The 21,513-nt window shown below is 39.6% G+C and overlaps 1 protein-coding gene across 2 annotated transcripts in view; it reads left to right on the plus strand.

Moving 5' to 3' along the window:
- LOC132392520 (CD302 antigen-like) overlaps positions 1-21,513 on the plus strand; it is a 35,180-nt gene that overhangs the window by 10,781 nt on the left and 2,886 nt on the right. Inside the window, exons 4-5 of one of the 2 annotated variants that reach the window (XM_059966472.1) lie at positions 13,511-13,687; positions 18,581-18,607. In XM_059966472.1, the coding sequence (XP_059822455.1) occupies positions 13,511-13,687; positions 18,581-18,607 (204 nt within the window). Of the gene's footprint in view, positions 1-13,510; positions 13,688-18,577; positions 18,608-21,513 lie in introns of both variants that reach the window. The other variant, XM_059966471.1, reaches the window with a different exon arrangement.

Consider the following 21,513-nt stretch of genomic DNA (forward strand, 5'->3'; position numbering starts at 1 on the left):
TGACATCTGCAATCTTCCAGTCGTCTGGGATCATGCCAGAATCATGTGATTCTTGAAAGATCACAACTAATGCATTTGTTATCTCTTCAGGAACCTCTGTCAGGAATCTGGTCCAGGTGATTTATCCACCTTAAGACCTTTGAATTTGCCTAGCACTTCTTCCTTTGTAGTAGCAATGGCACTCACTCCTGCTCCCTGACATTTATGGACCTCTGGCATACTCCTAGAGTCCTCCACAGTGAAGACAGATACAGAGTACCCATTAAGTTCATCTGCCATTTCTTTACCCCCATTACTACCTCACCAGCATTATTTTCCAGTGGCCCAATATCAACTCTCACCTCCCTTTTGCACTTGCACCATAAAAATATAAATCAGAGCACAAGTGGGCCATGTAGGTTCTTGTATGTTTCCCCTTTCAACAATGAACCCATATATTATTTGGTAAATATGGACAGAAGATAGATGAAGATCAAGATCTCAAATTTGATAACTGAACTCTAGAACTCCTGAGTGATCCCTCTCCTCCTGTATGCTTCTGAAGTCTGGCCTGCCTACAGTAGGCTCTTTAAACCATGTATAGATGCCCAAAGCATACACACAGTTTGGAACTCTGTTGTATGCAGAAAGCACCAAATGGAGGCAGAAAAGAAGTGAAGATGTGCACAAAGACTCATTGAATAAATGTAACATCTCAACTGTGGTATTGTGGTTATATCATGTGGGTGCCCAGCTCCAGACTCTCAATTGAGTTCAACAGTAGTGCATTAATTATGGTAAAAATATGTTACTCCAGCTCAGTGTTTCCCAACCTTTTTTAGCTCAACACCCCCCTCCCCCAATGCAATTTCATATTTGCCACTCCTTCCTACTTGCCAATGCCCTCTTAGGCACAATATACTTTCCAGCACCCCGTAAGTGTAAAAACATGTCTACCATATGCGAACATGAGAAAAATGATTCTGCTTTAAAGTTTTATTTGTCTTTAAACCTGGCTTACTCAGTATCTGTGCATTGTACAGCAGCTTCAATACTAATGTGATCTTTGAGCTTTTTGCAAGAGTTGAAATATCTGGGTCAAGTTGTGACAACAAAAGCCAGAAGTCCTTATGCAAGACAATTTTCTGTTTCTTGTGACTATGAGGTTCCCTGCAATGAAGCCTCTTTCAGCAAGGTAGGAGGTTGGAAATCCAATGATGTGCAGTTTGGCTCTTCTCTAAAACCCAAGAAACTTTGTATGAAGTGTAGCCAGGTACTACAAAAGCTAACATTTCTGAAAAGCATTTTTGCTTCTTTATCATTCTGAATTTCAATAATTTCTTCTTGCAAGCTCTCTTCCTGTTTTAACACCTTGCAAAGTATTGGGTTAATTACCCAATCTGGAATTTCCAAATCATTTGATTACTTGAATTGATTCCGAAAATCCTCATTGACTGCAGGTGTAAGTAGCACTCTTGCAAATCACCATCTGTGAAAGAGAGTGTCATATTTTCCATGCAGGGAAACAGTGAGAACATTCCTCTCCCAATGTTTTGCTTAAATACTTCCAATTTTCTGATAAAAGTGGATACTGCACTTTTTGCCTGGATTAAATTGAAATTCTTGCCTTGCAGTTTCATATTTAGAATGTTTTAGAATGTTCATTTTGTCATACAGATCAGCTAGATATGCCACTTCTCCACATAGAAGTTCAATCCTGTTTCCCAAGCTCTTCTTGACTTTGACAAAAATTCAACCAAATGACTCGAGTGTGCAATGCTTCTTTTATCTTCTGGAACTGAGTAATACCATAAATAGACTTTTCAGGGTGTCTTTTACAGAAGCGTTCCTGCAATCTTGAAGGTTTCATGGCTTCATTAGACAGTTCAGTGTTATAAATAAGACATGTGGAGTGTTGCAGATCTGATGGGAATGGAATAAAACCGAAGTGCAGGTATATTATATTGACACACCTTCTGTAGTTTCTTAGCAGGATTAGAATTCAAGGCTTCATTGCCTTCAGACTCTCAGTGATCATGCTGTATGTATTTATCCGACGTTAACAGAGCTAAATTAAAATAAAAAATTAACACAAACTGGGAATGCCTATCGGATGTGGACGACAGCAGCAAGTTGACACAGGTGGAATGACAGTAGCGGCACGCAAAGGAATGGGGAGACGAAGATGGAAATGATCACAGCAGCGAAAATTACATTGACAAGGATTCAGATTGGAATTTGAATGTCATTTGGGACAGAGCTGGTGTTCAGCAAGCTACCTTTATACTGTTCCAGTTAGTGCAATTTACCGATCACGTAAAGTCTCATAATCCCCAAGATGGTTCTGGACTGCACATATGAAGCCAAGGTTACTTTGTACATCTTGAGGAATCCTCTGGGTCGGCAGGTTCACTTCCTGTGTTCTCGTACCTCATCCTTTTTTCTTTTTGGAAGTGCCTGCTCTACTAATGGTCAATCAGGTCTCGTGCCTCAAGTTAGGGTGCCACTTACTGCTCCCTCACCCAAGAATCCTGAATGCCCCTCGACGACTTCTATTTCCCCTAACACCCCCTTAAGCACAAATAACCACCTCCATTGGGAATCACTGCTCAAGCTATAGTTAAAACTTGGTTAAATCATTCAAGTTTATGCACAGCAAGGCATCCCAAAAACTATGTTGGCAAACTGCTGCAAATGGAAAGCTGATAATGACAATTGAAAAGAAATGGAGCAGTTGCAAAGTAGGAAGAGATACTACTGTAAAACAGTACAGAGATGATTCGTCCTCTGTTGTGGAATGAGCTGGCAGCACAAGTGGTGCATGGGAGCTCTACTTCAGTGTTTGAGAAACTTGAAGATGGGGGTTGACAGTTTAAATGGCTTGACATAGATAAGATAAGCCAAAGGTCATGTTTCTGTGCTTTACTTCACTCAATAATCTTTTGTGTGTTTAAATCTGCATAGGAGAAACCAATAAATATAACATTTAATAACAGAGGATGTTGGGGAAACCTGTCTGAGCTATACAAATTTTGAAAGATGTATAAAAATAATATGGTAAATTATTTTTTTTGCTTTATAGTGGAGGTGTATAATCAAGCGACAAGAAGTTTAAGTTTGGGTGTTAAGTTCTAAATTGGACCTAAGGAACAGATTTCAAACTGAGAGACAGTTTGAAATCTGGACCACATTGCTTGAAGAGATGGTGGAATGAGAAGTTCTCACAAAATTTCAGGATGAGTTCTTGAATTGCAATGATGGAGAAAACTATGGACCTAGAACTAGAAAGAACCCATAATTACATATTCACTGAACAGCATGGGCATGGCAGGCTGATGGATATTTATGATAAAGAAACATTCTTTGGGCTACAGATTTAATCAGGAATAGCTAATACTCATGTAATATAAAAATGCAATTGTTTCACATGTAGTCAGACTTTGCTACTGCAAAATAATGTAAAAGGAATAAAGGCCAATATTGATTGAAAATGAAACTATCATACTATTTTAAAGACTCTTCTACACTAACCAACATCCTTCAGGGAATGAAATCTACCGAACCTACTGGTACATAATTTATTGAAAGTGGTGTCACAGGTAGATACGGTCGTAAAGAAAGTTTCGGTACATTGGCCGTCATGAATCAATGCATTGAGGACAGGAGATGGGATGTTATGTTGAAGTTCTATAAGACATTGGTGTGGCCTAATTTGGAGTATTGTGTGCAGTTTTGGTCACCTACCTATAGGGAAGATTTAAATAAGGTTGAAAGAGTACAGAGAAAATTTACAAGAATGTTGCTGGATCTGGAGAAAGTGAGTTATATAGAAAGATTGAATAGGTTAGGATTTTATTCCTTGGAATGTGAAAGGTTCGGAGAAGATTTGATAAAGGTACACAAAACTGTGAGGGATATAGATAGGGTAAATGCAAACAGGCTTTTTCCACTGAGGTTGGGTGGGACTATGACTAAATATCATGTGTTAAGGATGGAAGGTGAAAAGTTGTGCACATCTGCATATCGATTAAATAAAAGCACTAACGTGGGTGGTGGCTTTAACTTATGTATTCACGTTGCAGAGAGAGCAATGAGCATGCATAGGCAAAAGTGTATGCACAGGCAACAGTCAGTACATAGTTCGGTGAGTGTCATTGCACTAAAAGAAATAAATCCATAGATTACACTTCCTCTCCCTTTAGATTAGTGCAACATATAACTGTATATGTACAAAACATTCAATTTCCCTTTCATAAACCCATGTTCCAAATAAACATGCTTTCACAAAGAGAGTCCATAACCAACTTCACAGTTCTAAAGATTCAGTCTTTAGAATGGTAGTGCCTCTGGACCTGTGGAGGTTTGGCAGGTGTCAATGATAATGTTCTCGTTCCGCCTCTGGGTCTGTGGAGTGGTGTCAGGTTTGGTAGGTGTCTTGTCTAAGACAACATTCTCAGTTTCTGGTATCGCATTGCTCTCAGTGACATGATCATCATTGAGAGGTAAGTTCAGTGACTGTGATGTGTCCATTTTGATGGATGCAATCGACTCAGGTGTGTTTTTATCTGGTCCACATGATGTCTCTGTGTCTGATAGTCAACATCCACTGTGTACGTCAGTAGTCCAGTTCTCACTCTGTTTTTGTTCTGGTAAGCTATTTCTAGCGAAGATAGTCCTCAGAGCAGACACAGTCTTTTCTGAGGTGGTTGACTTCATTGGTATAACCTCCAGTCACTTCAAATGGGTATACACCGCAATCAGAAACGTGGAGTCCGTGAATATCCCAGCAAAGTCGATATGTACTCTTTGCAATGGTGTTGACTGTACTCCCATGGGTGTAACTCCCATGCACCTGTGGAGGTGCATTTTGAACTTTGTAGCATCTCAAACAGCTTTTGGCCAAGTCTCCAATCTGTTTATTTATTCCCGGCCACCACACGTAGCTCCGGGCAAGATTCTTCATCTTGACTATACCCAGGCCTCCTTCATGCAGATTCTCTAGCGCTCTGGTGTGCAGTTTAGATGGAACCACATCACAAGATCCACACAACAGAGTTCTTTGACATAAAGACAGTTGGTCTCCACTCGCTGAGAACTCTGGAACCACAGGATTACGCTGAGCTGCCCGTCCTTGCATAGTGATGTCATAAACTTCTGACAATGTTGGGTCATTCCTTGTTTCCATTTGTATTTTGAATTTTTTTTTACCAGCAACTGGTCAACCAATGCAGCATGAAATACTTCTGCTGGGTCACAGTAAGAAGTCTTTTCTTCTTCAGTTGCCAATAGTGGAAGGCGTGACAAGCTATCAGCATTGCTCTAGTGCTTGGTACACTGAAACTCAATGTCATAAGAGTGGCCTCCTAGGAACAGAGCACAATGTTGTAACTGGGTAGCAGTCATCACTGGGATTTCCTTCCTGGGATGGAAAATGGACACAAGGGGCTGGTGATCTGTCACTAGCATCAACTTTTGTCCATAGACATAGTGGTGGAACAACTTTATTCCCCAGACTAGAGGAAGCAACTCACAGTCAATCTGCTTAGTTGTGTTCTGTATTCATTAGTGATCTTGAAGCAAATGGAATTGGGTGTTCAGATCTATCTTTCATAATGTGTGACAAAACTGGGGAGAAAATTCAAAAATCGGAAGTGCAAAGGGACTTGGAGGTCCTAGTGCAGGATACCCTAAAGGTTAACCACCAGGTTGGATCGGCAGTAAGGAAAGTGAATGCTACGTTGGCATCATTTGAAGAGGAATAGTGTATAAGAGTAGGAAAGTGTTGATGAGGCTCTATGGGGTACTTGTGAGACCCCATTTGGAATACTGTGTGCAGTTTTGGGCCCCCTGTCTTAGAAAGGATGTGCTGATGTTGGAGAGAGTTCAGAGAAGATTCACTAGGATGATTCCTGGAATGCAGGCACTAACATATGAGGAGTGTTTGTCGGCTCTTGGATTGTATTCATTAATAGAAGAATGAGAGGGGATCTCATAGAAACATTTCTAATGTTGAAAGGATTGGACAGAGTAGATGTGGAAAGGCTGTTTCCCTTGGTGGGTGAGTCCAGGACAAGAGGTCACAGTCTTAGAATTAGAGGGTACCCATTTAAAACAGAGATGAGGAGAAATTTTTTTAGCCAGAGGGTCATGGATTTATGGAATTCGTTGCCACACACAGCTGTGGAGGCCCAATCATTGAGAGTGTTTTAGGAGGAGATCGATAGGTATCTAATTAGTCAGGGTATCAAGGGATATGGGGAAAAAGCCGGAAATTGGAACTAGATGGGAGAATAGTTTAGCTCATGGTGTAGTGGCGGAGCAGACACAATGGGCCAAATGGCCTACTTCTGCTCCTTTGTCTTGTGTACTTCTCCAATGCCATAAGGGGATGCATTGCATGCCAGCCTGATGGGCAGGGCTGCGTCATAATGGGTGAGAGTTCATCGGATGTTATTAGTTTCTGTTTCCTTGAATGCTCTTTCACATCTTTCTGACCATTCCCACTTTGCTTCAGTCTACAACTGTGTGTTCAATGGATGCAGCACTGTAGCAATCTTTGGGAGAAACCAGTGGTCATAGTTTACAAGGTCCAAGTATGACCTGAGGTATTGTGAACTCCTCATCTAAGAAAAGATGTGCTGGCTGGCATTGGAGAGGGTTCAGAGGAGGTTCACAAGGATGATTCTGGGGATGAAGGTGTTATCATATGAGGAACATTTGATAGCTCTGGGTCTGTACTCGCTGGAATTTAAAAGGATGGGGGGATCTCATTGAAACCTTTCAGTTGTTGAAAGGCCTAGACAGAGTAGTTGAGGAAAGAATATTTCCCATGGTGGGAGAGTCTAGGACAAGAGGGCAGAGCCTCAGGGTAGAGGGGATCCATTTTAAACTGAGATTAGAAGTTTCTTTTGCCAGAGAGTGGTGAATTTATGGAATTTATCACCACAAGCAGCTGTGGAGGCCAGGTTATTGGGTGTATTTAAGGCAGAGATTGATAGGTTCTTGATTGGACACAGCATCAAAGGTTACGAGGAGGCCAGGAAGTGGAGCTGAGGAGGGAGTTGTGAATGACTGGCGTAGCAGACTTGATGGACCAAATGGTCTAATTCTGTTCTTGTGTCATATGGAGTCATGACATATTTTCTGGCTTGGGTGCCTAAATCACTGCTTTCATCTTCTGTTGTGACTTATGTAAGTCATGCTTGTAAATGACATGTCCACAATATGATATTTCATTCTTGAAAACTCACATTTCACTCTCTTTGCATGCAGACCATATTCACTCAGCCTGGTAAGCACTTTACCAAGGATCTGGAGGTGCTTGTCATCACTTTCACCACTCACGATAATGTTATAAGGCAACATTGTGTTCCTGGGATATCTTGGAGCACTTGGTCCATTGTTCTTTGCCAAATTGCTGGAGCTGATGCAATGCCAAAGATGAGACAGTTATACTGGAACAGTCCCTTGTGAATGTTAATTGGGAGGAACTTCCTGTTTGACTTCTCAATCTCCATTTGCAGATAAGCTTGTGACAAGTCATTCTTTGAAAACCTCTCCTTGGCTGCCAAAGATGCAAAAATGTCTTCAATTCGTGGCAGGGGCTACGGCACAGTGCACAGCACCCAGCACCGGGCTGATGCTCACCTTGAAATCCCCACATTTGTGAACAGCTCTGGCCTTCCCTTTCATTAATACCAGGATAATGGGTATGGCCCAATCACTCCACTCAGCCTTGAAGGGGATTCCAGACACCTCCAGGTTCTGAAGTACAGCATCAACTTTAGGACATAATGAGTAAGGCACTGGACAAGCTTTATAGAATATTGGTGTTGCTGTTTCATCTAGTTCAATTCTGGTCTTCATGCCTTTGAGTTTTACCAATCCCTTTCTCAAACACCTTCTTATTAGCATTAAGCAGCTGTGACAGCCTCTGCTTAGTGCTACCATTTTGGCTGCTATTACCTATTGATATCACACAGAGCTTTGCTTGAGTGCCAATCTAGTTAGATTTTTCTCAACCATTCACATCCAAAGAGTGCTGATCAATACATAAATCTCTAACTGTTGTGTTTGGCCTCCATATGTCACATTTACCTTCAGTTTGCCTTTGGGAGATACTTTTTCACCTGTGTAAGTCTTTAGCATAACTAAGGTTTTCTCTAATGGTATCTTAGAAATCAGTTTGTTGTAGTCAGCCTCTGGAATCATGGACAAAGCTGACCCTGTATCCAGCTCAGTTTTCAGTTTTACACTAGACGCATCTATTGTGATCCAGATGATTTTGTGATCTGCTCTCCTGTGCAATTCTAGGCATGACAGTTCACCTTTGGCAGACTCTATGTTGTCTGATTCTGTTTTACATTCGGTAATTTTATGCATTTGTTTAGTTTAGTGTTTGAAACTTTTCACTAGGTTGTGCTTTTTGACTGCCTTGCAAATTCTTTCTTTGTGACCTTGTCTGTGACACTTCCTGCAGAGTTTTTCTTTGAACCAACTGTCATTTGCATCATAGGAGGATTTGCCACATCGATAATGTCTTTGGCTTACTATTCAGGGACATTTTGTGCGTTTCACATTCTAAACTCCTTTTCCATAGTTCTGCTGCATCGTTTGCTGCAGTCTCTAATGATATTGCAAAGGTCAATGCCTGTTCTAAAATTAGATCTCTTTTGGACAGTAGCCTCATTTGAGTGTTTGACAATGCATGTCACATACAAGCCTGTCCCTTAATGCATCAGAAAGCCCATCTCTAAAGTCACAGTACTGGGAAAGTTTATGCAGTTCTGCGATGTATTTAGAAATGCTTTCATCTTTTGACTGGTTCCTTTTGTAAAATCTAAATCTCTCAGCTAATACCAGTGGTTTTGTACAATTGTAACAATTAAATCAAATGTCTTGCTGGCTTTTCAGGGTTATTAGGTTGCGTAAGGGACTGTATGTTCCTGCACACATTAAGCTAAGGATTGTAGGGGCTTTCTTTTGCTCCTCTACGTTGTTCACATTACAATACAGTTCAATCCTCTTGATATGACTCCCAGCCTTCATTAGCACTATCAAATTCATTATTTTTTCCAACTGAAGCCATCACCATGTTATTTTCACTTTAAATTCATCACGTATTTCATTGTGTACAATGCACTGTACTCATGCCTTTGTTAGTGTCCGTGATGGCCTCTGTACTATTTTACTGTTGCTGTTTTGTCCCATAACTATTGGTGCAGCTCATAATATTTTCTGACATTCAGGTTCATACTTCTCGCCAATTTGTTGTGTCTGTGCACAACTATATATGTGTTAAATAAAAGCATGTGGTGATGGCTTTAACTGGTGTATTCACAGTGCAGTGAGAGAGAGAGAGAGCGAGCAATACACATTTGTAGACATCAGTGCTTGCACAGACAACAGATCTATACTTAGTGCTAAGTCAGGGGTGGGGGGGGGGGGGGTTCATTGCTCTAAAAGAAATAGATCCATACATTACTTGGAACATGAGGGGAAACTTGTTCACTCAGAGGGCCATGAGAGTGTGGAAAGAGCTGCTTGCACTAGTGCATGCAAGCTGGATTTCAACGTTTAAGAGAAGTTCAGATCGGTGCATGGATGGTAGGGGTATGGAGGTGCAGGTCGATGGGACTGGGACATTTAAATGGCTCAGCATGGTCTAGATAGGCTGAGGGGTCTGTTTCTATGCTGTACTCTACTATAACTCTATGGTCTCCATGACTCCTAACACACCCCTTCCCTTCCCCAATTAAGAGACTCCTAAATGTCTTCAGTTCATGATGTAATGATGATTGGTAATAAGTAACAGACCAGCCTGTAAAATGCACATCCAATGAATGCATAAATTATCGAGCTATGGCAAACATAAATATCTCATCATGATAAAACTATACTCAGTGGCCACTTTATTAAATATAGAAGTGAAACCCGGTGTGGTCTTCTGCTGTAGCCCATCCAACTTAATACCAACTTCTTTTGCATTCAGAGATGCTCTTCTGCACACCACTGTTGTAACATGGTTATTTGAGTTACTGTTACCTGCGTGTCAGCCTTAACTAGTCTTCCCATTTTCCTCTGATGTCTCTCATTAACAAGGTATTTTCACCCACAGATACGCTGCTCACTGAATGTTTTTCATTTCTCACACCATTCTCTGTAAACTCAAGAGACTATTGTGTGTGAAAATCCCAGTTCAGCAGTTTCTGAGATACACAAATCACTCTGTCTGGCACAAACAATTGTTCTACAGCTGAAGCATTTATAGTGTCTATGAACTACAGTGTCACCTCCCTTGGAAGTTTTCATGTTTTATTGTTTTGCAACATTAAATCACAGTTGATTTAATTTGGCTTTTTTTAGACTGATCAACAGAAAAACATTTTCATGTCAAAGTGAAATCATATCTCTACAAAGTGATATACAGTAATTACAAACATAAAACACAAAATAATTGATTGCATTAAGTGTTCATCTCCCCCCCCCCTTTTTAAAATAACACACCAAATCATCACTGGTGCAGGCAACTGGTTTTAAAAGTCACACAATTAGTTAAATAGAGATCTATTTTTGGTGTTTTAAATAGAGATCTGTCAAGATGTTTCAATTGATTGTGGTGAAAATACACCTGTATCTGGAAGGTCCACCTGCTGTTGAGTCCATATACTGGGAAGACAAAATATCTCATCATGATAACAGCTGTTAGGAGTCATGGAGACCATAGAGTTATAGTAGAGTACAGCATAGAAACAGACCCCTCAGCCTATCTAGACCATGCTGAGCCATTTAAATGTCCCAGTCCTATCGACCTGCACCTCCATATACACCGTGAAGACAAAAAACACCTGTGAAAAGGCTATTGAAAAGCACAAGTTGGAGTGGATACAAGAAAATTTCCAAGTCGCTGAATATCTCTTGGAGTGCAGTTTAGTCAATCATTGAGAAATGGAAAGAATGTGGAACAGCTGCAAATCTGCTGAGAGCAGGCCATCCACAAAGACTGAGTGACCTTGCAGGAAGGAGACTCGTGAGGGAGACCACCAAGAGACCTATGAGAACTTTGGAGGAGTTACAAGCTTCAGTGGCAGAGATGGGAGAGACTGTGCATACAACAACTGTCACCCAGGTGCTTCACCAGTCGCATCTTTATGGGATAGTGGCAAAGAGAAAATCACTGTAAAAGAAAAACTTGCATGAAATCTCAGCTAGAGTTTGCCAGAAGGCATATGGGAGACTCTAATGTCAGCTGGAAGAAAGTTCTACATTCTGATAAATGTTTGGCATAAGCCAAACAACAAACATCATCAAAAACGCACCATCCCTGCCACGAAGTATGGTTGTGTCTACATCATGTTGTTGGGGATGTTTCACTGCAGCAGGCCCTCGAAGGTTTGTGAAGTTAGAGAGTAAAATGAACACAGCAAAATACAGGGAAAACCTGGAGGAAAACCTAATGCAAGAGAACTGCGACTTGGGAGGTGATTTGTTTTCCAGCAAGACAGTGACCCCAAACATAAAGCCAGAGCAACACATGATGGCTTAAAACAATAAAGTTAATGTTCTAGAGTGGCCACTTTAGAGTCCAGGGCTTGAGCAGTTTTGTAAAGGAGAATGGGGGGAAATCTGCAAAGCTGATAGAAACCTATCCACAGAGACTCAAGGCTGTAATTGCTACCAAAAGTGCACCTACTGAATACTGACTTGAAGGGGGTGCATACTTGTGCAATCAATTATTTTGTGATTTATATTTGTAATTAATTTCAATCACTTTGACACAAAATAGTCTTTTTCTGTTGATCAGTGAAAGAAACTAAATTAAATCCACTGTGATTCAATGTTGTAAAACAATAAAACATGGAAACTTCCAAGGGGAGTAAGTGCTTTTTACAGACACTGTAGATCACATTTCTTCTCCATTCTGATGTTTGGTCTGAACAAGAACTGAACCACTTGACCATGTCTGCATGCTTTTATGCATTGAGTTGCTGCCACATGACTGGCTGATTAGATCTTCACATTTATCAGAAGGTGTACTTAATAAAGTTGCCACTGAGTGGAGATTATTTGGTAACCAGTTGCTGGGTCTCCTCTGTTACAACATTGACTGTAACAAGCCATCTATTCCGTCATCTAAATCACTTGTATGCAGCATAAAAAGAAGTGGTCCCAACACTGACCCCTTCAGAACACCACTAGTCACTGGCAGCCAACCAGAAAAGGATCCTTTTATTCCCACTCACTGCCTCCTACCAATCAGCCAATGCTCTAACCATGTTAGCAATTTTCCTGTTATACCATGGGCTTTTAACTTAGTAAGCAGCCTCATGTGTGTCACCTTGTCAAGGGCCTTCTGAAAATTCAAATACCCAACATCACCACATTCCCTACTTGTAATCTCCTCAAAGAATTCCAACAAGTTTGTCAGGCAGGATTTTCCCTGAAGGAAACCATGCCAATGTTGTACTATCTTGTGTCACCAAGTACACCATCACTTCATCCTTAACAATTGAATCTGACGTCTAATTTCCTTTCTGCTGAATTCCTTCTTTCTTAAAGCGTGAAGTAATATTTGCAATCTTCCAGCCCTCTGGCAGCATGCCAGAGTCCAGTGAGTTTTGAAAGATCATTTCTAATGCCACCACAATCTCTAACACTACCTCTTTCAGAACCCTAGGGTGCAGTTCCTCTGGTCCAGGTGATTTATGTACCTTTAAGTCTTTCAGCTTTTTGAGCACCTTCTCCCTTGTAACAGTAACTGCACCCACTTCTCTTCCTTCACACACACTACAACATAAGGCATTCTGCTTATGTCTTCCACAGTGAAGACTGCCACAAAATAAACAATTTAGTTCATCGGCTGTCTCCTTGTCCCCTGTTATTATTTCTCCTGCCTCATTTTCTAATGGTCCTATATCCACTCGCATCTCTCTTAACATAATTGATAAAACTTTTACTCTCCACTTTGATATTATTTGCGAGCTTGCTTTCATATTTCATCTTTTCTCTTCTTTTAGTTGTTCTCTGTAGGTTTTTAAAAACTTCCCAATCCTGTATCTTCCCACTAATTTTTGTTCTGTTGTACGCCCTTTCTTTTGCTTTTACAAGAGCTTTGACTTCCCTTGTCAGTCACAATTATACTATTTTACCATTTGATTATTTCTTCATTTTTTGGAATACACATGTCCTGCACCTTCCTCATTTTTCCCAGAAATGCACGCCATTGCTGCTTTGCCAACACCCTGCCAGCAGCTCCTTCCAATTTACTTTGGCCAACTCCTCTCTCATACTTCTGTAATTCCCCTTACTCCACTGAAATACTGCTACATCAGACTTTACTTTATCGCTATCAAATTTCAAGTTGAACACAACCATATTATGATCATGCACAATCATATTGAACAGAATGTTGATATTATGAAAAGTTGAGAGTTAACATGCAGTGAAATATCAAGAAGTTTTATTCAGATAAATGTGTCTCTGGTGATTACTTCCTGCTCTATACCAAAAAATGGTTTTCTTTCTTTTTCAGCTGATACCTTCATTTGGTTTGATCAGTCTGCAGTAAATTACTCAAATTGGGATCCTGGTGAGCCAACAGAAGAAAGTAATGTTGACACATGCGCTGTCATGGGCATAGAGTCGGGAAAGTGGAAAACTGTTAAGTGTGATGAGTTTAGAAGCTCAGTCATGTGTGAAACAACGACATGTAAGATACAATTTTCTTTTTTTCTTGCACTGTATATTTTACATCACATGATTACTAGTTCTTGAGTGAAATATTAGTAACTGCTGTTCCATTCTTTACGTGGTATCAATTTCTCTAGCAAGCTGTTTTTGCATTGTCAACAAATTATTGCTGATTCTGAGGAGCATTATTAGTGATGCTGTATGCATTATCCAGATAAACAAAGTTGTAATAAATTCTAAAATCAAAATGCATTGGCTATTTTTGGTGTATTTTTGTTTTGAAAGAAGTTTACATTTATATGCCTGTTTTTTTTAACCTGTCCAAAATGAATCTGGCCAATTTTAACATGGTTCCTTTAATACAAATTGACAACAATTTGTCCATCTCCTCTCAAACATGTTTTTTTTTTAATTTTAGGAAATGTTCAAAATTTATGAACAGTAATAAATGTCCAGGAAAAGTTGATAATGGATTTTTAAAGATCCATGTTTCTTTTTAAAAACAAAATCAGTAATTCAGAAAAACAGCAGACTTCCCAAAGATCAGTGGTTCAGAATTATGTAGGAAAAGAGAGCTAACTTCGGATCAAAATGGATTCAATTAATTCAACAAAGATTGAAGTTATCTAAGTAGGAATGTCTTAGATTTGAAGAATGGCAGTATAACATTGGGATCAGACAGAATCCTGGGAGTGTGGAGCACAAAACCCATGATTTATTGTAAACTCTTTGTTCCAACTGTAACAATGAGATGCGCAAGTCTACAAATGGACAATACTGATCAGGGAGCCTGTAATTGAGGTGATTGAATGACTGAAGTAGATTTGAAGTCATGTTCATAATCTGAACCAACAAATATTGTGTCCATCATTTACATCATAAGTCTTCTGTTACTTATTAGTTCTATTTGTCATGCTGCCTTCAATTAAGAAAGTAACTGAAGCTTTGCACTGTAATGTATATAGTTACATAAATCAGTCGAGATAATTTACTGTTTTACCTAATCAAAATCATACTCAAAGTTCCAAGGTGCCACCTTTCATATACAGATTCAGATTCAGTTTATTGTCATTTAGAAACCACAAATGCAATGCAGTTTAAAAAATGAGACAACGTTCCTCCAGAATGATATCACAAAAGCAAATGACAAAACAGACTACACCAGAAAATCCACATAACGTTTGGCAATCCCCAATCCGGAGAGGCTGCTACATATTAATATCATGCTGCCATCTTAGCGTGTTTCCCAGAAAGGAGCTTCAAATCCACCAGACAAACAAGACCAAAAACTAAAGCTACAAGACCTGCACAAAACCACGTAGTTACAACAGTGCGAACAATAGCATAATTGATTTAAAAAAAAAAGACCATGGGGACAGTAAAAATAGTCCAAAGATTTTAAAGGACTATAAGCTCAAAAGAAATCACCACACAGTTTCCACAAGTCCCCAGGGTCCCGACAGACTTGCCATCTCATGCAAAATGATAGGAGAAGACTGGAGGGGGTGGGATGAAGCTAAGAGCTGGAAAGGTGATTGGCGAAAGTGATACAGAGCTGGAGAAGGGAAAGAATCATGGGACGGGAGGCCTCGGGAGAAAGAAAGGGGGAGGGGGGAGCACCAGAGGGAGATGGAGAACAAGCAGAGTGATGGGCAGAGAGAGAGGAAAAAAAACAAACAACTAAATATGTCAGGGATGGGGTAAGAAGGGGAGGAGGGGCATTAATGGAAGTTAGAGAAGTCAATGTTCATGCCATCAGGTTGGCATGGATAGAGTCTATCCATGGCCTCCTCTACTGTCAAGATGAATCCACACTCAGGTTGGAGGAACAACACTTTATATACCGGCTGGGTAGCCTCCAACCTGAGTTGTTTGTTTTTTTTCTCTCTCTCTCTGCCCATCACTCTGCCTGTTCTCCATCTCCCTCTGGTGCTCACCCCTCCCCCTTTCTTTCTCCTGAGGCCTCCCGTCCCATGATCCTTTCCCTTCTCCAGCTCAGTATCACTTTTGCCAATCACCTTTCCAACTCTTAGCTTCATCCTACCCCCTCCGGTCTTCTCCAATCATTTTGCATTTCCCTCTCCCCCCAACTACTTTCAAATCTCTTAGTATCTTTCCTTTCAGTTAGTTCTGACGAAGGGTCTCGGCCCGAAACGTCAACAGTGCTTCTCCTTATAGATGCTGCCTGGCCTGTTGTGTTCCACCTTTCATATGTTGATTGCTTTTGAATAAAAATTCTTTGCCATACTTAAAATGAATATAGACATAATTACATAACCCTGCAAATTACAAGCAGCTCTCATAATAAAATGCTTAAACTGGTTCAATTGTAGGAACATTCTAGTTCTGCCTAATAAATTTCTTTGTATATTGTAAAATTCAAGTTAAGTGCAAGAATTAACATTTTCACTAGCAATATGTATTCAAAGATATACAATCTTTATCATAGTTCTAATTCTGTCCCTACTTGATAGATCCGTGTTAAAGTTTGGCCTTGCTGGAATAGATTTATATCCAGGGACAAGAGGAGGGTATGTCAGGGAGTATTCTTGAGTTATGTGAATATAGCAAATATTAATTCAAGCAAGAACCAGTCTTCATTCGTATTGTAAATTGTAAGCAGTAGATTGAAGTTAACAGCACAGACTAAGAGATATGGTTTGCAAAATGATGACTATGAGCATTCACATATACATCAGCCAAATGTTAAGATAATGGGATTGTGTTCATTGGCCTGCATCAAACCAGACAACATGGCTAAATTATTTGCACCATTGTAACTTGAGTTCAAGCTGGCAGAGTAGGTTGGTGTTGTCACTTAGAATATCAAGCATGACACATCATTATAGTTTCAATTAATAGCTGATCTATTGTGTACTCAGAAAGTCAGCTAACACAGATGCTAGCCTTGGGTGTCCGGATATATGTCTTTAGACGTTCTTAGAAAACTTTTGTCAGTTAGTTTGTCTAGGCAGGGGTGTTTGAACATTAGAAGTGTTTCCCACTGTAGATATGTAATTCAAAGCAAGCATTGTCAATCCAAAATATTGAAGTAAAACATGTCATTGTAACTATTGAAATTGTATTGTGTCACATACTGTTACCATTAATCTTAATGGTATAAAAATGTGATGCACTTTTAAGTTTGTGAGAACTGAACCAAAAATGTCTGCAGAGAACTCATGCTGGTCATGATGAATAAAGACTTTTATATCACCAGCTTCAGTGTCTCTCCATTGACTTTGATGACAGCCACATTAAGTGGCCAGCAACTTATGCAGTCTTGGAGTGGGTGCTACTATTTAAAAATGGTCACCCTCGTTGAAGAAGCCAAGTTAAATAACTTTATTGCACCTCTTCAGCAGCAATAAACTAGATGTTATGGGCTAGCAGTCCACTCCTTGAACAGAGCTTGTTTGCAAGGCTATGTTTTAAACTTCAAACTGATTACTGCTTCCATTTACATTTTAAGAAATGAAGGCTGGTTCCCATTTACAAACAAAAGCTAAACAATGTTAGTTGCTAGTTTACTTACAACTGTTTGATTTTACAAGTGGCATCTGCTGTGTTCAGACAGCTGAGCTTGGTAAAATTTGAGACCTTCTGGCTGAAGAAGTGAATGTCCGTGACATGGTGCATGGGCTCTCATTCACACAGGCAGTAAAAGAGAATGAGAACCGCCGTTGGGATGTGCCCAGGCTGGCACTGAATGTTAGAAATTCCAAGAAATAGTTCTGGCAGATCTAAGAGAAATACTGAAACCTGGATGGATTTTCTGGCTTGGATTATTAAGTCAATAAATGGAGAAAAGTAAAATTTAATTTTGTCATAAGGTCTTTCCTATGCTGCTTACAAGCAACTCAAAGCTAGAAAAATGAATGAATGTAGTTAAGTACTGTGTCTGAGTTGAGAGGTTTCCTTTTAGAACAGAGGTTCCCATGGACCAGTTCCATTCAGCCATCTCACGTGGACCCCAGGTTGGTAATCCTGTAGAATATGGTCTAAAGAGGTCAAAGGGGCAATTGTCATGCTGGCATTTGTATGTAGGGTAGAGGAGCACATGGCATAGAACTTGTGTTACATCTTTCAAAACCATGATTGGACTTCAGTAACCAGCATATTATGAATGACTTTGGCTACCAAACCTGAAGAACAATTTGGTGGTATGAAGGATTAAGTTTACTAGAATAAAACCTGTGAGGAATTATGGAAACCAGGGCAGTAGTCTGTGAAATTTAGAAGGCTAGGAGGTATTAAATTAGAAATTTTCATGATAACCTAGGGAGCTGAAATAGTACCTTTAGAATATTCATGCAGTTCAGAGATTATGAGACTGGCGGGATTTGAGATGTGTAAAGGACACAAAATTTTATAGTGTTCCCTGCATTTCAGTGACACTTCTGTGGCTTTTGTGTATCACTAGCATCAGATTTCAGGTACTTGCTTTGCATTCCCTGCAGGTATTTGAAAAACAGATCTTGCATGTCCCTGTTGTGCCTTTTGGTTTTTTACACAATACTGCAACATCACAGTGAATCAAACTTGAGGGTTAGATGTTAATCATGAGCTATGATCTCTGCTCCTTCAGCCATTTCATGAATCTTTAATGCAGTTGTAAACTTCAAAATCTTCTCCTTCAAAATATCATTAATTTATTGCTGAGCAAAAGAATTTATTTTAAGTTGATCTAGGAATTTCAGAATGCCAAGAAAGAAAGTAAGAATATATTTATTATCAAGCCTTGAAAGATCATAACATATAAATCCACATTAGGCTGCATTACCAGTCATAATGTAGCTTTACAAGCTAGAGTTCCACTAGTTAATTTAATCATGGAAAATATATAATCTACTTTGCATTCAGTATGTAATGTAGGACATAAGCTTAAGTTTTTTACATTCTTTTTCAGTAGCCATACCTGATGGAGAAAAATGCACAAGTAAGTACATATACGACCAACAACTTCTTGGAATCTTTTCAAATCTGAGAATACTTACTTTGCGTAGTATCTTAAAATTATTTGTATTTTCTTTCTCTCCTAACATGAATGTCCTTGCATTAGTGATTTAGTAAGGACTTAATGGACAGCTCCTTCATGCAGAAGACGGTATGTTTATGAAATGAGCTGCCCAAGAAAGTGGTTCAGGCAGGTAAAGAAACAACATTCAAAGGTATTTGGATTACACCAGCAGGCAGGGTTTAGAGGGATATGGGTCAAATGCAGCAAATGGGACTAGTTTGGTGGGCACCATGTTCAGCACGGGCAAATTGGCTGAAGAGCCTATTTCCATACTATCATCATCGTCATTATGATGTGGGCAATCATGGTCTATGACCGTGATTGTTCTTGGCAAATTTTTCTACTGAGGTGGTTTGCCATTGCCACCTTCTGAGTAGTGCCTTTACAAGACAGGTGACCATTATCAATACACTTCAGAGACTGTCTGCCTGGCATCAATGGTCGCATAACTGGAATTTGTGATATGCAGTGCTGCTCATATAACGATCCACCACCTGCTCCCGTGGCTTCACTTGACCCTGATCAGGGGCTAAGCAGGTGCTACACCTTGGGTGACCAGTAGGCTCACAGGGGAGAGGAGCAACTTGCATCTCCTTTGGTAGAGATGTTTCTCCACCCTGCCAACCAAATCCATGCTATATTGCTCTAAATTGGAACAGTAAGGTTCATCTTAAGGTATGTGTTTTGATGACACATTAATGGGTCATAGATATGTGAAAATGTACTAATATTCTAGTCTTTTAATCTAGCACCCATGCATCATGAACAGTGTAACACTAACAGATGCAGAGCAATAATTCTTTAAGAAGAAAAATATTTTAATTAAAATTATAGAAAACAGTTGTTTACAGATTACCTGTGACGTTCTAGCAATTGATGATAGATACAAATTAAAATACTTAACTGGTCATATTAGATTTTGTCAATTATTATACAATAGAGGCAAATTCTAGCACTTGAAATCTTTAAGAAACATTACCTTGAAATGAAATTTCACTCTGTCTTGGTATACAAAATATATGTTTATCATGTTATTGTCCATAGTCATCTCACAAACAAAAAGTCAAACTTGAGTGAAAGTTCATAAAAAGCTGCAAGATTGCATTCTGCATGGGGATTTTGGGGTTTTTAAGGAACTTGTGTAGTACTCATCAGGAGCTACAGGCACAGCTCTTGAATTACCACTGCCTGTCTTCTAGAAACCCTGATGTTTTTTCAGTGGCAGCCACTGTAGAATTGCACAGAAAGTCACCAGGGACTTGAAGGAATATCTGTGGGAGGAGTAAAAGGTAATCTTTGGTTTGTCTGGACATCTTCCCTGCAACAGTCTAGCCCCATAGAATCCCAACCATAAACTGTTCCAGCTGCTACCATCTGGGAAATGGTACCGCAGCAGAAAAGCCAGAACCAACAGGCTCCGGGACAGCTTCTTCCACCAGGCCATCAGACTGATTAATTGACGCTGACACCACAGTATTTCTATGTTATTGTTGTACATACTATTTATGATAAATTACTATAAATTGCACATTTAGACAGAGATTTTTACTCATGTATATGAAGGATGTAAGTAATAAAAACAAATCAATTTTTACAACTGAGACTGAGCCACTGAGGTGCAAGATAATCAAAGAGTCAGAGATTATAGGATATATTTCAGAATTAATATACATATAGAGACTAGACTCTTCTAGTGAAAAGAGCAGTATTTTCTACTGAAATTTGAGGCAGACTGATGCCATGTTGAAGAAAATGATGTGATAGCACAGCCTACTGATTACTGATTCACTTTCCTTGCTTGCACGATATACTCCTGGTTTTTCCAGTCAGTGAATGTCAGAAGGTTGTATACTGTCACTAAAAAATCCACTTTCAGCCTGTAAGTGTCCATGCTTACACTACTGTATGGATGTGACCAGGCCAATTTTCTAGTGGCACTATTTCAAACGTAATTGATTATTAGTGCAACCTACCCTTAGTAATAATGAGGTCAAAGTCATCACTCTCTTTCATAATTACATCCAACACACATAACAATTATGCATTTACTTTATGAAACCTCTCATTTATGTATAAGTGATTGCTATCTTTTGAGTTTATTTATTGAGATACACCAGGGAGTAGGCCCTTCTGACCCTTTGAGCCACACCACTTTAACTCTAGCCTAATCATGGGGCTATTTACAATAACTAATGAGCCTACCAACCGGTATATGTCTGGATTGTGGGGGTGGGGGGTGCGGTGGGGACTGGAGAAAGCCCATGCGGACACAGGGAGAACTTGCATTCAGTGACGGGAATTGAACCTGGGTCACCTGTACTGTAAAACATTGTGCTAATCACTATACTACCTTGCCACCCTATTGTCATCTTTATGTTCACTAAAATATTGGCTTCTTATCCAAATAACTGCATAGGTGAGAAAAATGGCATAAAACACCACCAAAACATCTTATTAAAAGATGAGAAACATCACAGAATAATTTACTACTTGCTAGAATGGAATTCCATTGCTTCACTGTACCCTTTCTGGATCCTTAATAACTTAAGGAATCTGATAAGGAATATAAATCATGTTAATTACCAGCCCCGAGTAAAGGTGTTAAAATAGTCTGTAAATAAGCACCATCAAACAAATAAGGTGATGTAAAGGTGATGGTCATTACAATGAACTGCCTTCCCAGTATTTTTGGCCCCAAATCTATCCTGGCATTTACAATAAAACTATGTAGGATGAGCAGGGAGAAATAACAGCTCTTAATATAGAAACACAGAATACCTGCAGCACAACACAGGCCCTTCAGCCCACAAAACTGAGCCGAACAT

This window comes from Hypanus sabinus, chromosome 4, assembly GCF_030144855.1.
Source record: "Hypanus sabinus isolate sHypSab1 chromosome 4, sHypSab1.hap1, whole genome shotgun sequence".
Classification (NCBI taxonomy): Eukaryota; Metazoa; Chordata; class Chondrichthyes; order Myliobatiformes; family Dasyatidae; genus Hypanus; species Hypanus sabinus.